Genomic DNA, 19,537 nt, shown 5'->3' with positions numbered 1-19,537 from the left:
GAAAAACAAAACTCTGGTCAGGCCAATCACGTCGTGTACAGAGTCGGTGGGCGGGCTTAACATAATGACGGCAGAGTTGCCGTGGTTGCGTGCTACTAGTAAACAAAGAAGCTGGCGAACAGAGGTCTTTCGAACCGGCTTTGGCTGCGACTCTGGAAGACTTGGAGTTAAGCTTTTCTTTGAGAAAAGAACAAAGGACGGCACTGAAGTCATTCTTAAGAAAGGAAGATGTGTTCGGAGTTTTGCCGACCGGATACGGCGAAAGTTTAATCTATCAACTAGCTCCGCTTCACCTTCTTCGTTGCTCTGGTTGGTTGTAGCGCTATCCTATTGCGTGCAGAGGGAATTTGAAAGACAACCGTTTATCCCGCCCCTCGGATTGAGCCCTGCCAATGATGTGTTCCAAGACCCAACATCTTGATGTGGGTCTGGCTTGTCAGGCTACACGGACTGTGTAAAAATACAGATTTTTTATTTTCATATTCATTATATTTATTCATAGAATCCCAAAGCAAGCTTATTGATTTATAGATAGACATTTTCTATACAGGGAGTGCAGAATTATTAGGCACGTTGATTTTCTGATCATATTTTTTTTCCAGGCACATTTGACCAATTCCAAACCACAGTAATCCTAATAACTACTATTGATTTAGTATTTAATAATGTATTAGTGATATATAATTGTTCATGAAGGCTGGAAATGAAAATCACCTTATATTCAGGTGTGCAGAATTATTAGGCATGTTTTCTTTTACAGATAAATTGAGCCAAAAAAGAGATTTAACTCAGACTGAAAAGTCAAAAAGTATTAAATGCCCATGAGAAGGATGCAATACTAATGCAATACTAGACATTGCAGTTAAGGCATGACCATTGGACAGTGAAATGCTCGTTGGGTCAGCAGGGTCAGACAAAAACATGTGGCGGAGAAAAGACACCTGTTAACTGCAAAAGAATTAAGAATTAAGGTGAAGAATTCAGGGTGAAACCATCAGGAACCCTTTAGTCTCCAGCGCCACCATTTTCCAAAGCTGCAACCTACCTGGAGTCTCCAGAAGTGCAAGGTGTCAGGATCTCAGAGACTTCAGTTAGGTAAAGAATCCTAAAAAATGACCCCCACTAAATAAGAATCATAAGCTGAAGTGTTGTAAAATACATGAAGCCTGCTTTTTTATAGACTTTATAGGTTTTATAGGTTGAGAATGACTCTTGAAGGACCAGCACCACATCCTCTAGTACCACTGTTTGAAGAATTCATCTTCCAGAATCTGGCAGTACGTTTTGGGAGTTCATTTTAGTCCATCCTGAAGTCCGTTTTGCAGAGATGGACTAAAAATGAACTCCCAAAACGTACTGCCAGATTCTGGAAGATGAATTCTTCAAACAGTGGTACTAGAGGATGTGGTGCTGGTCCTTCAAGAGTCATTCTCAACCTATCTGTCCATAAAGCCTATAAAAAAACCTTCTTCATGTATTTTACAACACTTCAGCTTGTGATTCTTATCTAGTGGGGGTCATTTTTTAGGATTCTTTACCTAACTGATGTCTCTGAGATCCTGACACCTTGCACTTCTGGAGACTCCAGGTAGGTTGCAGCTCTGGAAAATGGTGGCGCTGGAGACTAAAGGGTTCCTGATGGTTTCACCCTTAATTCTTCACCTTAATTCTTAATTCTTTTGCAGTTAACAGGTGTCTTTTCTTCACCACCTGTTTTTGTCAGATCCTGCTGACCCAACGAGCATTTCACTGTCCAATGGTCATGCCTTAACTGCAATGTCTAGTATTGCATTAGTATTGCATCCTTCTCATGGGCATTTAATACTTTTTGACTTTTCAGTCTGAGTTAAATCTCTTTTTTGGCTCAATTTATCTGTAAAAGAAAACATGCCTAATAATTCTGCACACCTGAATATAAGGTGATTTTCATTTCCAGCCTTTATGAACAATTATATATCACTTATACATTATTAAATACTAAATCAATAGTAGTTATTAGGATTACTGTGGTTTGGAATTGGTCAAATGTGCCTGGAAAAAAAATATGATCAGAAAATCAACGTGCCTAATAATTCTGCACTCCCTGTACATTTTCATGGGTGTTTATTACTGAAGTGCTAATGAAATTTCATAATAATTTTAGACATTGATATTATAACAGGTTTACACAAAATGCATTTTAAAGTTGACTTTAGTTAATATCTGCAGAGCGGTTTTTGGTTGTCCTATTTTATCAGTTGAACTGCAGTTATAATAAAAAAAAAAACTACATTTTGTTAATATTATAATTATATATTTGCAATTATATAAATACAGAATTATATATTTTTAATTAATATTATTATATATAATATATGAATATAAATATGTTCTATTAATTGTATTAATATAATATTTTTAGTAATGTATCAAGTTAGAAGTCTCCCTGCATAATTGTACAGTATTAGCTTGTGTGTCAATACTTATACCTGATATGAGAAGATTGCCTTAAAGGTGAGAACAAACTGCCAATATAAGTAGTAAACTGTTGAACTTTCACATTAAATCAGTTGCTGATGTATACCTGCTTTAACTGCAGGCTTGATGTTCAGAGGGTAGTTCTTTGGGGCTGCTTGTTGTAGGTACATGTGGTAGATGGAGCTTGAGTTCATGGTGGCTGGGCCTTTTCTGGGTGACTGCGGTCTGGAGCCCTTATCTGGGATGAACGGTCTTACCGCAACAGCTAGAGGAGGGTCTGGTCTCTCTCCGGGGGGGAAAAAGGGTGGACTGGGCTGGAAGGTGGGGCTGGGGGGCACAGAAATGCGCTGCTGGATCTGCTGAGATGACGAGCCGGTGGGTGTAGGGGGGACACGGGGCCAGGCCGGCAGTGGCGGCGGGTTGTTGGGTAGGCTGGGCACTGGCCGGAGAGGAACGTCCTTGCGGCGATCCAAGGAGCTGGTGGAACCCGAGTTGGCAGATGAGAGGGGGTGGTTGCTGGTATGGGCTCCATATGGGGGAGGCTGGGGCTTGTTGAGAGGAGGAGTAGAGCCCATTTTAGTGGAATCCTGAATCTAAAAAAACACAGGAAAACACTTTATGATGGTAAAATAATAAGAGAGCAGCTTTTTGTGTACGCTGGTGTTAGTTAGACACACCTTATCTGCAGGAGTGCCTGCAGGTGATGCCGTTTTACTTGTCGTGTCCATTCCAGATTCCTTCCAATCAAGTGGCTTGACTGATGCGTTGCTCTTGTTGAGGGTGGGCCAACCGGCATCATTAGCTAAAAAGGGAAAGGAAGAGACCATTAGAACAAGATTAGAAATGACAGAACCCCTCACAAACACATTTATGATTAGAGCAGTATGACGACTGCACTGCTAATATATTAGACACAACTTCTAAAGATGCCTAGGTATGTTCTTGAGTTGGGAGACATGAAGTGTTACAATCTTGCAGGTGGAAAGTAGGTTTACAAGAATCGTTCAGGTGACCCTAAATTGTAAGATAATGCTATTCTGCAAAGCCTTCATGAGTAATGTTGACTGCAAGATATCTTGACAATTTCAGAGCTTGAACGAGCTTGATGTGTGGTGTGTACATTTGGTGTGAAGTCAACAAGTTAGCTGAATGTTAGAGAATGATGAAATGGAACCAGTAATTTAGTGAGTTTTAATGTACTGAGGAAGGAGTAGAAAGCCCAGTGAACCTAATCAGGGTAGAGTTTCTCATGCCATCACATACATTCACTCTCACTCAGGAGACCTCACACAATCTACCTCAATTAGATTCTTGCACACACAATCATATACACACATACTCCCAAAAGACAGGATCAGCAGCTTTTGACTTGTATTGAATTACAGTAAAGAGTAGAGTGAATTTAATTGGCCAGGCAGAAGGATTGAGTGTATCATTAAGGTACTACTGGCCATGAAAAAACTATAATTTTGACTTCTCTCTTAAGCCGTATTCTGTTTGGAAAATTGCACCTCTGCGATTTTTAAAAGTGGATATGAACTTTAGAAGGATTACTCCGACTGCCTGGAAGAAAGTTAAATACTCTCTGTAAAAGACTCAGCAATTCAGTTTGCTTAGATACACAGGAGTCCAAAAGTCTGAGATCACTAGAAAAATGCTATTACTTTGACTATAATTTTATATTTCTTTATATATTACAAATTACACTACTGTTTAAAACTTTGGTGTCGGTAAGATTTTTCAAAAATAAATTAATAGTCATTCAGCCAGAGCATATTTGATCAAAAGGGACAAAGACACGTATAATGTCACAAAAATATATATTTAAAAAAATGCTTTTCTATTGAACTTCCTATTCATTTAAGAGTCCTGAAAAACTTTCAGGAAATGTTTCTTGAGCAGTAAATCAGCATCAAAGAAGGTTTTCTGATGGATCATGTGACACTGAAAACTGGAGTAATGATGCTGAAAATGCAGCTGTCATCACAGAAGTAAATTACATTTAAAAATATATTCAAATAGAAAAGTTGTTTTAAATTGTGATAATATTTCACAATATATTTTTGCTCAAATATATGCAGCCTTGGTGAGCAAAAAAAAACATTAAAAAAATTCTTACCACCAAAACTAGTGTATATTATCAGCAATAGAGCCGCAATTAGAGACATTTAAATTGAAAATTAACACAAATTTCAGATTGTCTTAGTATTTGGTGATTCTCTTTCGCTTTAATGACAGCAGCACTCGTGACTCGAGTTGGACACAAACTTGATGATCATGTACTCCAGAAGAGACTCCTGTCTCTCCAAGGGAGTCACATGATCAATAACACTAATTTACTTATTCATTCTGTATTTTTATTGAGACTCATGAGCCATATGGGGTAATGTAACCGAGTCACGGAGACTAGGCCAACTGCATTGATCCTGCTCACAACACTGAATAAGGTTCATAGGCCATTCATCCTGCCTTCCATCAGACACCTTCCCACTCACGAGAAGCGCCGTCCGACCCTGCCGTAGAGCAGGTGACTGGGGGTGGAGCCCCAGGGCCTGGGCGGGGCTCTGGAAGGGGCGGAGCAATCGGGTCCACTATGATGTCTAAATCAGAGACCTTCCAGGGGCCAGGAGGTTTTCTCACTCCATCTAATCCCCCCCCACAAATCCCACAACATCAAAGTACAGGGACAGCAAAGAGAAAAGAGACACACACACACACACACACACAGACGTATTCACAGCACAGAGCAGAAACAACACAAGAGGTTAGAAGGGAAGAAAATGAGAAATCAACTTCATAATAAAACAGTAATTGAAGAGAGTGAACCCACAGCAGAAAGCGATGGGATACATGCTGTGATCTTTAAGAGAAGTACCAAACCACTATTTACATTTATGCATTTGGTTTTCATCCTAAGCAAATTACATTGCATTCAAGGTATACATTTAATTAGCTCATGCAGTCTCTGGGAATTAAACCCATGACCTTGGCATTGTTAACGCCTCACTCTACTGTTTGAGCTACAGGAATGCTGCACACCAATCTAGGAGCTAGTCTCAGCCTTAAGCTCATAGTATATTTTGGTAATATTATTGTTGTGTGCATGCTGATTTTTCTAAACACACATTTTGCACTAATTGGATGGTCCACAAGGTGGCAATACTGGCCCAGGCCAACATTTCACAGTCGGAAAAACAAAGAGTCAGGACAACAACATGTGTCGAGCATCTGCGTTCTACCACTTCGAAATGGTCCACGTTTGGCTGTACGCATATGCCAGCCGCCAAAACTGAAATATACTTTGGGCTTTAGACAACAAACAGGTCTTTCAAACCGGCTGGCTGTTACATTGTCTGCACAAGTCATATTTACAGGGTATCAAGCAGATATAATTCTGAGTAAGAATTAGTTGCTGGATTTGCCAAAGTTAGAAAGAGTCAACAAATCTTTCAGACTTGAGACACTTAGTAGAAAGTGAAGTAGACATTCATAAGAAAAACTAGTTTTTCAAGCTGTGTCTGTAAAATAATTGTGTCTGACTGTTACGTGTGTCTGTGTTTAATTTATTTCTGAGTCCAAAGGTGGCGTTAGAGAAGGAATCCCCAATGGGAGAGGACTGACGTCATCTTGGATTTATAAAATATAGGACTCAACAGCGTCAATGGCACGCTCGCTTTCTCTTTGTTCCTCATGATATGGTCACTGGCTGTACACTATCTGTGCACTGTTATTTCTCTTTGTCTTTATTCGTTAATATATATTTTTGTAAACATCTTTTGTGAATCCTTTTGTATTGATTTTTGGAGTCTGTCGCCTAAAGTGTCTGCGATTGATTTATATGTTTGACCCATATCCATTATTATTTTTTATTAAATCAAACAATATATAATTTGGTTATTGGCTGTGACCCTGATAAATAAGCGGAGAGAGTTTTCTGGTGTTTTTTGTACAACAGTCACAGAGACATTATTTGAATAAACATCATTGCTTACTGGTCTATTATCAGAATTGACTGAAGATGTGAGAACAAAATGAAATGTGGCTGTTTGCTTTAAAAGGCTAAGTGAGCACTTCTTGGCGGGAATAAGCTGAATAGACTATGCTGGTAAATCAAAAGTCCGGATCTGCAAGACTAAATGTAGACCTAAATACAGACTACCATTGATCTAAAGTGATCAAAGCAGCTTGATATTCAACCCAATGTGGATACATTTTATGTATTACAAAATTATAAAGCTGATTCACAATGTAGGATAAAGATAAACAGACATAAAGGGTACCATTTATTTGGCACCATTTAATTCCAAATAAATGTTTGCAGTTATCATGCAGAAGTCAGTGTTTAAGGACTGACCTGATTTGGAGCGGGCATGGTTGGCCGGGGTGTTGACACCCAGTGCCTGAGGTTTGAGGGGTTCAGGAGGCACTACGTAACCCTCCTGCCTGCCTGGCACTGGGACCTGAATGTAGGGTCCCACGGCAGCCACACGGCCGGTGTTTCCATGAGCAGGCTGTGGAGAGGGAGGACCATTTACTCTATTCAGCTGCAGGAAGGGGAAAAAGGAAAAAAGGGGTGCAAAAAAGGAAACAAAAAAGGGTAATGAGTCTAGTTGAAATTCAAAAACATTTCTCTAGCAACCAGATTTATTCTCTAGATGTCTGAATGGTTTCTGAACAAGCCTGCTAAACAAATGAAGCTAAGAAACATGAGTGAGTGAGTGAGTGATGCACTCTCATGGCCTTACAGGAAGGTTTTCTTTTTGACGTGCCTCAGCTTTTCTCTTGTACAGTCGATCTCGGAGCTCACTGATACGCTTGTCCATCAGAGTCACCTCCATGTTTCTCTTATTCAACAGCTCTTTCTGCTGCTGAAGTTTACTGTTCTGCTCCTGATTCAGCTTATTGCGGATCTGATGGGGTGGGAAAAAATGCAAAAAAAGATCAATATCACTGACAGAAATAACACAGATATACACAGACTAATAATCAAGATCTACGTTTATGGCTGATTCCATGTTTCTATAACAACTAGTTAACAAATAGTTTTTATCTTTTAACTCTTTCCCTGCCATTGACTGAATTTTCAGGCTTTCCGTGTAAGCAGATGCATGTGTAAAATAACACAATTAAAATTCAACAGCATGTAAATGAAAAAAGGCTTAACATTACCAAATAAAATAACGACCCAGAATGAGGTATGGGACTGTGCAAGCTTTGGGGGTGTTGGACTCTATCTACTCCATCTATGTTTTGATCATCGTTCTGAATACGATCTGGATGTAGTTTCTGACAAAAAAGCTATTTTTTTTCAGCTTTTCGCTCAAAAATTTTATGAAACTTACTTACTCACATTCAAGTGTTGAGCAAAAAAGAATGCATGAAGAATAAAATGAACATTTTTGTGAAAATTATTTAAAAAAAATACTAGCGGTGGCTGGCAACTTTTTTAAAAACGCTGCCATACCCAATCCTCTTATATAATAGAAATTAAAACCTGTTGACGAGCTGTTGAAACTTAAGCACTTTCACTGACCATCTGAAAATGGAACCATGGAAATATAGATTTCTCTGGATTTAAGCATTGTTGGAAACAGTTTGGATTACATAACTACACAAGTCAACAAAATAAAACACTTGTTCTAGTGTTTTTTTTATATTTTAATGCAAAAATCTTACATATTGTACCTTTAATATATCAAGATGGAAAAATCACCACAACAAAATCTCTTAAAATGTAATAATGGCTAAACGGTGCCCATACCTGCAGTTCCTGGTAGAGTTTGCGGAGCTCCAGGGCAGCGTTGCCGGTGACCTGACCCCCAAGGGTCTGCAGGCCGTTCAGTTTGCCTCTCCTCAGGTCCTCCAGCTGCAGGCTGAGCTGATCCACCCTCGAGACGGCCGCCTGCAGCTCCGCCTGCTTCTCCTGGAACAGCCCGCTGATGTGCTCGATCTCTGCGGCTAACAGAACACAGGAGAGTTATACACACGCAAACTTGCGTGCAAACACATACATGAGCCGACATACTTTCTCCATTACTATAGGATTATTATTTCATGTTCACTGAAAATATAAATGCATGGCTGCCCATGTTGTACAAGAGCTCATTCAAAATGCAAAACTAGCAGGCTGAACAGATATATTCTATACAGCAAAACTGACTTTTATTGCTTTTACAACTTAACCATAACATAGCCTAAATCCCTGTAGGAAAAAAACAGCATATGCTGGTTAGGTATGTTTCGAAGCATGGCAGCTGGTTTGAGCTGGAGCTAGTGTCTTAGGACCAGCTTTACACCAGCACTTGACCAGCTGCCATGCTTCAAAACATACTTTTCAACAGGGATGCTAGCACAACATGAACAAAACACAAAAACGAGGGTTAAAACTATTAAAAAAAGTTTCATAAATAGATAATCTTCACCATGAACCTACCATGAAGTACCTATAACAATCCACAAAAATCCAATTTTATAAGACTCATCTCCAGCGGAGTGGACAATCCCATCTGGAGTTGCAAGTGTGGGAGAGTTGGCATTATGTCAGATCATTATAATTCACAGGCTATCGCAGTCCTAATCCTGACCGTACAGGATGTGTATTTAAGTGTGCATGTGCTCGCAGTTGCAGTTGGAAGCTCAGTGCCCTTTCACACAACTACTTACATGAAGCAAGCTGGCTTAACACAGCCACGCAAAAGGTCAAAACCTCATCATAATCAGCAGTGACCAGTAACTTATCTATTTGGATGAATGCTAAAGTCAGTGATCAAGCAAGTACATACACAGGTTGCCATTGATGACTTTGCTGTAGTCCACTTGGCCCCTCATGGCACGGATCTTTTTGAGTTTGGCTTCCTGACTCTCCACCCTCTCCTTCAGCCTCTGTAGTTTTTCGGTCTCAGACACAGCCTGCTGCTGCCGTCGCTCCTGCTGCTTCAGATAGCGCAACCTCTGCTCCTGCGGACACAACACATACATGAGCATGCAAAAAAAGCAGTAAATTGTCAAGGGCAATCAAAGTATGTACTGAACCACTCAACGACTATCATAGGCCTTTATTTGACCTTACGACAGCTCAAATAGCTAAATCAAATCATTGCGCTAATAAGCTTTACCATAAATTTTTCGGCACTGATGTGACATACAGACCTCGTTTTTGGCAAATTCCCAACATTACGGTAAAAGGTGTTATGGTGTATGTAATTTGTATACTAGGTATCCAGAGCCGCTAGTGAATCAGAGAAGCGTTGAATCAGACTCTATGGTAGACTACACAATAACACTTGCAAATGCTGAATGATTGCCCCAAAGGAAAACATCTCTATGTTTGCACAAAGAAAAGGAAAAGTAATGTTTAAGCCCGGGGCATCTGCAGTGCCCTAACAGAGTAAAGTGCATTCAAGACAACACCAAGCAATCTTGTCATTACATCACAATACATCACTTAAACAACCCAGACAACCTAGTGATTTACTGTCAGTGTCAAGCATCAAGACATTTGCTATTAAGAGCAATAGTAGTACCTGTGGGAAAAGATGCTGCTTACAAACCTGACTTATTGAGTAATTAAGAGAAAATAAAAGCAATTAGGCTTTTTTTGGTCAATTTTCTTTATCTGCAGGGAACACAAACAGATGCATTGAAATGGAAACAGTGTCTCTGAGTGAGTGAGAAAACTAAAAATAGCACATGGTGGACTTTCAATGACTGGAGGCTCATAGTCATCACAGCACATCGACTCACAGCAATAATAATCCAAAGAGCTCTGAGATCAGTGTTCCTGTCGGGTCTGATCCTGGAACAGTCTGTATGTGTGACCAGTTCTAGATCCCACACAACACTCTTTGTTGAATGTAGAAACTAAGCTATTTAGCACTAGTGTGGATGAGAAATGCCTGCCACCGCATACAAAGCATGTCAGAGTTGTTTGCTACATAATTGGCATTTTCTGTCTTGTCCAGTTTCCCGCCTCAGCCTGCGGTTCCCATGACTAACACCCCTATAATGGTCAGAGAAGCCTACTGTAATGTCCTATAAATGGCACTGAGGAAAACAAATATGAGGTCAGTAACTTAAAATATCTAATAACAACATTGCACAATGATAATAAAGAGATTAAGCTACTTCATAAACAAAGTTAGAGGTTTACCCAACAAGCAGCTGTGTTTTGAATAATTACAGGGATCCTTAACACATTAATTACCAAATTTTCCCCAGAAATGTCTTAATTACAGTTATTTGCATAGTTAAAGTTATTTTTTTCCAGCATAAAGATTATAGTTTATGGACAGTGGGCAAATATCTTTCAAATGCATATTAGAAGCCTATGCAAAGATTGAGAAAATAAGTGTTTTTCCCAAGTGCAAATATGAGTAACACTCAGAACTGACAGTGTGAATTAAATCACCCCTAAATGACACATTAATCAGTTGGCAACAGCTCTTCCCATTTCCCAAGGTTACTACTTGTTTTTATACCATCTATAGTCACTTTTTCTTTAATTAAACTTCAGTAGCTTAAATTAATACAAAAATTTATAAAAAAGGCTTACACTTTTCAATGATTGTTGACTTAAGGAACTAATTTAATGGCAAAAAATAACTAATTCAACATTTTATCTGAAAAATAAAGTCAAAGCATGCAATTACACATGGTACTCAAGCACCTTTCCCCAAAGATATGATGCTACTATTCAGCTGCTAGCTATTCAGACATCACACAACTGCAAGTTTGGTTCTAGGGCAAATGAAGATGGATAAATAAAGAAAAAGCTACATTGCATCTACAATTGGAGTCAAATAAGTTCATCAATTTGTAAGTTACACCATGCAAAAAATACAATTCACAACATAGTGTGGCCCAAAAGTAAGAGACCACTAGAGAAAACGCTTCTATTTTGTAATCTTTTCTAATAATAACATCATAATAATAAAGTTACACATTTGCTGACATTTTAAGAAACAACAGACATTTAAATAATGGGTAATTCTACATTCTACCTGAAAAATAAAGCCAAAGTGTCTGATTATACACCACAGAGTGCCACCAAACACTATCAAAATAAATGGTCACTCTGCTTAAGGTCTAAAGAAAGTGAGGCTCAATCCACAATATCAATTAAATAAAAATAGAAACCATGCCATTTTAAAGTCAGTGAATTAATTTATGCCAATGTTTGATTTACTTGCAAACGCTAACTGGAGGAAATATTTGCGCGTAGTCCCCACACGGATGAAAACAAAGACCTATAAAAAGATGCCCATCAAAGGACACATCTGAGCGTGTTACCTTAGCGACAAGCATCTGTTGCTGGGCCTCAATTTGCTGCTGCTGACGAGTGGCCATCTCCTGCAGCTCTGAGAGAGTGAGCTCCACGCGAGGGTTTCCCACCTACACACGGACAGAGAGAGGGAGAGCGAGAGAGAGACAGAGAGAGGGAGAGAGAGAGAGAGAGAGAGAGAGAGAGAGGGAGGGAGTGTGTGATGGAGGTAGAGAAAAAAGGAGGGGCAATCAGGACAAAAAAAATATATGCACAGAAACAAGGATACAAAGATGGCTGGTTTAATTCTACAGGCATAAATGACAGAGAAGACTGTGAGAAACAGACACAACCAGGGCTCACTGTAGTGAGAGTTGGGTGTGAAATGACCTGTGGCCAAGTAAACACTATGAGCTTAATTATAGCAGAAGTGCTATGTTAGCATAGGCCTGCTAAGCTCATCGTGAAGAGGAACGGCAACGCTTTTAGCCGAAAGGTTCTAAAACAGGCCAGTGCCAGAGATGCATCCCAGAATCCCACTCTCTGTCACTCTGCATTCTGGAAGATAAGAGCAATTGTCCATCACCGCGACTGTCACCAGGGTGTCGCCATGGCAGCAGAGCAGAACCGCTGTGTAGCAAAGATTAAAGGCACCAAAATACACAGACTGCAATTGCTATGATAGACTGTTATTTAGAGCAATCAAGCAAAACTGAGTTCGATTCAAGGCGGCGCGGTACAAGATGTGAACATGGAGTAGTGTAGGATGACTTACATAAACCTGAAGCAGACCACTCAAGATTCAAGATTCAAAACTTCTATTGTCTGTGTCAATATGACAAAGCTTCCATTTCCTAAAAAGTCAACAGTCTGTTTGTCTCTGGGCTGTTCTAAGCAAAAGCTATACAAGTGCACTCAGTGTTTAAGGTTGAAGCTGGGCCATTCGTTAAGGTTATGTAAGGACTACATGCAATCAGGCATATCAGTTGGAGTCAAATGAGTTCATCAACTTTGCCAATATGTTAACTACATTATGCCAAAAATACAATCCACTACACGGTGGGGTCCAAAAGTCTGAGACCACTAGCGAAAAAGGTTGCCAAACATTTATTAATTAATTTAACAATTATAATAGTTACAAATTTGCTGGCATTTGATTAGCAACCTAGAAACTTAAATCAAAGTATTTTACACATAACTTTTATGTCTTATGTTTACCCAGGCTGCATTTATTTAAATAAAAAATACAGTAATAAAACATTAATATTGTGAAATATTATTAGAATTTAAAATAATATATTACAATAATATGATGATTTACTTCAATAAATATTTGTTATTATTTATCAATGTTTAGAGTTGTGTCGCTTAATCCTTTGGTGGAAAACATGGTCATTTTTTCCACTGAAAATCTTTGATAAATAGAAAGTTCAAAAGAAAGTTAATTTATTTGAAACATAAATCTTCTGAAAAACTATAAAATGTCTTGATTTAATTAAATGTGTCTTTGCTAAAAACAAAACAAATTGTCCCAAACTTTTGAAAGTCGATGCAATTTTGTCTTTTAAAAAAACATTAGACGATGTTCTGTAATTATATGAGAAATGTGTTCCAACATGTGCTAGGCATTGCCCATCACCACTGTGTCCCTCAGCAAAACACTTGCTGAAACAAAAAGTCTCACTTTGCTACAGGGAGACTATGCTTTCAATAGTAACCTCCTCTTACTGACTAAATTTGCTACCCAACAAAAGTTTAAAAACTCTGCCACATTGATGCATCATGGAACGGGATTCAATGCCAATCTATTAGCATTAATACTAACATTAACCCGCATGAGCGCACAAATATGCACAGCATGAGAAAGAAACTGTGGTGATGCTCGTTGTGAGGTTTTGCCAGGTCACCTATAGCCCATAGCTACTTCTATTCTTAGCCAAGTTAATACCATGATCTATATCCATAATTCATGGGTAGTATTTTTTTCCACTATGATGTAATGGTTGAATACTCATGTCTCACGATTTCTTGTTTTTGTTGATCTCTTCGCTTTAAATCACTATGTGTGAAAATCGCCTGCTAAATCACCCCTGTTGTTACAGCACCATATAATTATAAAATGGATTAAGATAACAGTGGGTTTAGCAAAAAGAACAGATGCACACACTGAAAACAACAAACAACAAATAAAGGGAACACTTTACAATAAGGTTCATTAGTTAACATTAGTCAACTACATTGGTTAACATGAACTAATAATGAACTGCAATTTTAAAGCATTTATTTATCTTTGTTAATGTCAATTTCAACATTTACTAATGCATTATTAAAATCTTGTTAACATTAGTAAATTTACTGTGAACTAACATGAACAAACCATAAACGGTGGTATTTGTATTACCTAACATTAACAAAGATGAACTAACCATGAACAACAACGCTGTTCTAATGTTAACTAATGTAACCTTATTGTAAAGTGTTACACAAATAAAACGAGCAGCTCTACGTACTTTAAGCAAGATTCTATTCTGTGGGATTTCCTTCCTTATTATGACCGTCTTCAATATTAACGCATTATAACAGCACACATCCACGTATCACAACAGATGTGCTCTCTTGCTTTATTCAAATGCAACTTGCGTTTTGAGTCTCTGTTTTTGACTTTACTATTAATACTACTATAATTATTACTATAACTTCTTGTGATCATCTTGTCTGGACGATTGTTTTGTACCCTGTACAAAAAGGATTTATAAACAGGTAAGATTTAAAACATTATATCCCCTTAATTATTTATGCGTTAAAAGAAAATCTGTGTTATTAGTGTATAATGAATATACATTATTATCCCTTATATGTCATCCTAGACTTGTCTGAACTTGTTCGCTCGTCTTTGGCTCAAAGACATTTGCTGCAAACTTTTCTTCATGGAAGCTTCACATTAAATAAAATATTTCAACTCAAAACTTTGTGTACAATTATTTCCCAGACGTAGTTTTGGTATTGAGGTTAAACTCAAGTCCACTTGCCTTGCGTTCGCTATATAACAGTGGGTGGTCACAAAAACGATTTGGCAGATTTTAAGTGTTTGCCCCTATAGCAGCGAATTTATTTTTGCATGTTCTGCAGACAGGGTGACCAAACTCGATTAAAGTTTCCCTCAGTACCATTGTTAAAGCTAAAATATGTCCACACCTCAGATTTGGTCCTTTTAGGAGGCTGAAAAATCTCCCGAGCGCTGTCACTGCCATCTGCCATTTCTTCTCATTCAAAAAACAGCGTTGCACGTTGCGCCTGTGCCAGACTGATGCTGGCTAGGATTTACCGCGAGTTCTCAAAATCGTGATAATCAAACATGGTTTTGATGATAATTACATTTTAAACGATATTACTAACCGTCAGTACATTTTATCGTGGTTTATCGTGAAACCGGTAATCGTTCCATCTAGGGATGCCACAATTCTCAATATAATATTGAACCGTTCGGTACGGCCTTCACGGTTAAATACGTGCTTGTGAATTGCGGTTTTTCGGTTTTGCATTTAATTAAGTATTTTTCTACAAATTCTATCATTTGCCTCCATCCCAATACACTGAACAACGCGACATACATTCACATCACACGTTAGTGGTAGAGTTATACTCACGGAACACTATAGTTATTCACAATCAAGAAAGTTCATTATTTGCATGCGTTTTAAAGCCTTGTCGGTGTGTGCACGGTTTTAACATGCGCTTTTCCGAGCGCGCGCACTAAACGCTGGTCAAACACGTTATTACTGGACTAATCGTCTTACTGCGCTACACTACTGTCAAATACACACAAGGTTAACATAAACACAGTCGGTTATGTCTAAAGTGAAAGTAAAATCGGCACGTGTCTGTATTAGATGCACGCAGGTCTTACATTGACAGCAGCAGCCTAGTGAACACGCGGTCCTTAAAGGGACAGTTCACCTCTAAAATTATGTCATTATTTACTCACTCTAATATTGTTCCAAACCTGTATTCATTTCTCATTTTTGAGTGAATCATCCATTTAATGTTAATACAACAACAAAAGACAAAGAGAAAATCACTCACTGCTCTTGACTGAAAAACTTTAATACAGTAGGTTTAATAAGAATCAATGTATATTTTATTTTATAGTGAAGTCTATGTAATGTTTTATTTTTACATTTATTCATTCAGTTTCATACGTAAATGCTGCTGTACAGCTCTGAGCTGCCAGTGTAAATCTTTATATATATATATATATATATATATATATTTTTTTTTTTTTATATTATACAATACACTAGGAATGTGTACAAGGGCTTTTTTTTTAAGTTTAAGTAAGGTTTTTCAATTCTTTTAAGTAAAATAAAGAAAGACTATTGCAATTAAAAAAATAGTATTTTTTCTCCTTAACCTCTTGCTGTTCCTGTCGCTTAAGAATAGACTAGAAAAAAACTGATGTGACAAGCCATCAGAACCGAACCGAACCGAAAACCGTGGTTAAAAAACGGAGGTATGTATTGAACCGTGGACTAACTCTATTGTTGCATCCCTAGTTCCATCCCTAAATCCTAATAGAGCTAAAATGTTCAATTAATAGAGACTTTGATTTTAGGTCATATCATCCAGTCCTTTGATTTCAAATTTAGAAAGATTGTGCTCATGCTTGGTGTCAATACCAAACTGTCCCTTCTAGTCCACTAATGATTAGTGATTTCAGAGAAAAAAGTGGGTTTTGCCTGGAGCAGAAGGCCCAATCGGGTCTGGATCAAATCAACTGTCATTTTTAATCAGAGTGAGGGATTGAACTTTTTCCCCACTGCTACCGCTTTGCTTGGAAAAAAGCAGGCTATATGTTAGATACACCAAGCAGCATTACGAACACGGGTCTGAAGACCCCATCAAAGAAACAACATTTCAATACTTTACATTATGAAATTCAATCAAATGGTTCATAACAAGAAAAGTGTAACACATCTTAGCTCAACGCTTACCTATTTTATTTAAGCTCAGCTTCCCTCAGCACAAAATACTCAACACAACACGACTTGATCAATCAATGAAGCAGCTTTCCATGCAGTTCCCATAAGCACGAGCTGCATGGCAGATCTCCCAATTTCATTAACGCTGAAATGATTTGACTCCATTTGCAAGAGAGTGATATATGGCTTAAAGGCCAATTGTGTCATGTTCTGTTTACCGACACAGGCGATTCTGTATGGCCACATCACATTGGTTGTAAAGAGCCCACTTTCATGGCAATGTGGCGCAAGGAACGACATACTGATTTGATTATCCGGTGCTTCTGGAGAGAAAAAAAACTCCCCAGTGTCCTCTGACATTGAGCGGAGGGAGCTCTTGGCCGCCCTCAAGTCAGACTGCATGGCACGATCCTTTTTTACCAGACGCAGTTGTACAAATATGACCGTGGATCTCTAGGGAAGGTGTAAGAGATCATTCAACGGTGTGGTGAAACCCAGTGCTTGTTAAAACAATAATCAGCCCTAAGGTAAATTAAGAAAAGATGGTTATTTAAAGGGCAGACTACATCATTCCTTTGGCCAAGCTGAAGATTTCGCTGCTAAGATTGTGCTCAATGCTTTCTTGCCTTGTAGGTAGGAAGCAACAACAATTTCTGTGAAGCAGTTTATTCAATACAAGACAAAGGAAGCAGGTCAGTGGGTAATAACTTGGACTCCAGGGCCATGTTCTATAGATCATGTGCTACAGTATGCTTCTCCAGAGAACGACAGATACATAGGACAGTCCTATTTTGTAAAAAGCAATTTCAGACATTTTGCTAACTTGCAACATCATGTTCACTTTCACATCCGCAATCATGTATACTTTGTGTATAGGGAGAGGCGGTTCTGACTGCACATTTTACAAGATATGATATTTGTAAATGGCGCACCAAATCCTTTGCCATTGTCTTGTCAGCCATCTCTCCTTAAGGCCTGTTCACACCGGGACGATTTTCACACGCGTTTATTGCCGACGTTTAACGCCTCGGGACTAAACAAAGGGCGCCAATGTGAGTGTGCACACCGACGTGCAAAACGCCAGGCGTAAAAGCGTCATTTTTTAAAAAAAACGCCTCGGTTCGTTTTTTTATTTTGACGTGGCGCTTTTGTTTACGTGCCTGGAGCTGCTGAAGTGACATTAAAACATGACTGGGTGGCGCTCAAGCACAAACCGCTCTTGCCGAGCACACATTGATACGACGAAGAAGTAGTAAGTAGACAAAGAAGAAGATGAGCTGCTAATGCTGCTTGCCAGTTAGCAAAAAGTGTGTGAATGGTTTTGGCCATAGACATAATATGTCTATGGTTTTGGCAAGCACGTAAATACTGTCTCTCTTCTTCTTCTGTGTGACAAGCGAGTGTCAGAGGCGTAAAGTGCCGCAGCACCACCTTGTGTACCGGTAGCGCATCTACTGAATGTGCACGTTCACTCGGCACATCGCCAGTGGAAATCGCTTGGGTGTGAACACTTAAGACACGCCGAAAAATGTCACGAAAAATGCTGGCGATAAGCGCGCGCGATATTCGTCCCGGTGTGTACAGGCCTTTACTCTCGTCACATGATAAGTGAAATCCGACTCCTGTTATACTGTGCTGCGACTCCGCAGCTTGTGCTGTACGGAGCAGAGTAGACGCTTTCAGAGTATAACTGTACAGGGCTTGACAGTGCGACCATTTCACCCGCATTTGCGACTAAAAATAGATGTGCAAACTGTAAAATGTATTTTGGAGCACGTGTGTGACTGCGGAAAAAAAAATCCCTGCGGAAGTTTTCTTAATTGTAAGATCATAAAATATTAACAAAAACTATATAGTATCTCAGTTATACTAGAATAACCCTAGTATGGCACAATCAGTGTGTTTTACAAATGCTGAAATAATTAGTTGTGCCCAAAAAGTTTCTAAATGCGCTCCTAAATTTTGTAACTTAGGAGCACAGGTGCTCCTTGGGGGAAAAAAGTAAGCATGAAGCCCTGCTGTAAACTAAATTGTTTTTGTTTCAATATAAAAAGGCAAAAAGACAGAGGAGCAAATTAACTGGCAAGCGTTGTTGCCAAGATATTCAAAAAAATATTCTCCATATGCCCCAAACTTAAAAATTGCAAGACAAACTCGGGCATTAAATACTCCATCTCTGCAGGGCAGCGTCCCCCAATCAGAGCAGCTTTGGATGCAACTTTACATGTTGCCAAAGCACAACATGGAACATCAGATAAAGGATAAGCTTGCCTTCCAACAGAAATATTTTAATAGAATGCAGCACAACCAAGGAGTTTCATAACTCGAGCGATATGAGTACCCATCCTTCATCACTTCACAGAATGCACCCACATGGACAGCATGTTCAGCTGTGACTCTTGGCATGGAGGAGGCACACATATAATCCGCTTTCAACACTAAGATTTAGACCGGCGCTCATTTATTGGCACTGGCCTAAAAGCTGTGCAGATCTTAGAGAGGATGCAAAAAGACGCTCAAGCAATGTTACGATAAGCTGTAATTTAGAACACCAGGTATTTGACCTTATTTAACATTAGCGCATAGAAATCTGAAGACATAACTCTACCATGACCACATAATCGTGAACACTTACTACTAAATAGGGCTGGGTATTGACACCAATTAATCAGTTTGATTTTATTCCAATTTATTTGGGTATATTTCAGTTATAATGTTATTTTGCTTAAATCTCTCTCAGCTAATGTTAAAAATTATACAGGGAACCCCCTATGGTACATGGTACATTCTGCAAATATTAGTTTAAAAACACTACAGTGCCCAAACTATGTAGTTAAACTGC

General features: G+C 38.8%; 1 protein-coding gene across 7 annotated transcripts in view; it reads right to left on the bottom strand.

The window, feature by feature from the left end:
- The window catches only part of ppp1r13bb (protein phosphatase 1, regulatory subunit 13Bb), a gene marked incomplete at its 5' end in the record, with an annotated part of 74,741 nt that overhangs the window by 8,731 nt on the left and 46,473 nt on the right, over positions 1-19,537 (bottom strand). For 3 of the 7 annotated variants that reach the window (XM_079831376.1, XM_079831374.1, XM_079831377.1), the window contains 8 exons: positions 2,564-3,050; positions 3,135-3,259; positions 4,941-5,102; positions 6,812-7,001; positions 7,203-7,367; positions 8,219-8,415; positions 9,240-9,414; positions 11,746-11,847. In XM_079831376.1, the coding sequence (XP_079687502.1) occupies positions 2,564-3,050; positions 3,135-3,259; positions 4,941-5,102; positions 6,812-7,001; positions 7,203-7,367; positions 8,219-8,415; positions 9,240-9,414; positions 11,746-11,847 (1,603 nt within the window). The remainder of the gene's footprint in view (positions 1-2,563; positions 3,051-3,134; positions 3,260-4,940; positions 5,103-6,811; positions 7,002-7,202; positions 7,368-8,218; positions 8,416-9,239; positions 9,415-11,745; positions 11,848-19,537) is intronic. The other 4 variants (XM_079831378.1, XM_079831375.1, XM_079831380.1 and 1 more) reach the window with 2 other exon arrangements.

Source organism: Gobio gobio (genome assembly GCF_949357685.1).
Source record: "Gobio gobio genome assembly, chromosome: 12".
Classification (NCBI taxonomy): domain Eukaryota; kingdom Metazoa; phylum Chordata; class Actinopteri; order Cypriniformes; family Gobionidae; genus Gobio; species Gobio gobio.
Note: the sequence above shows the minus strand (reverse complement) of the source record. Positions and strands in the feature narration are given on the sequence as shown.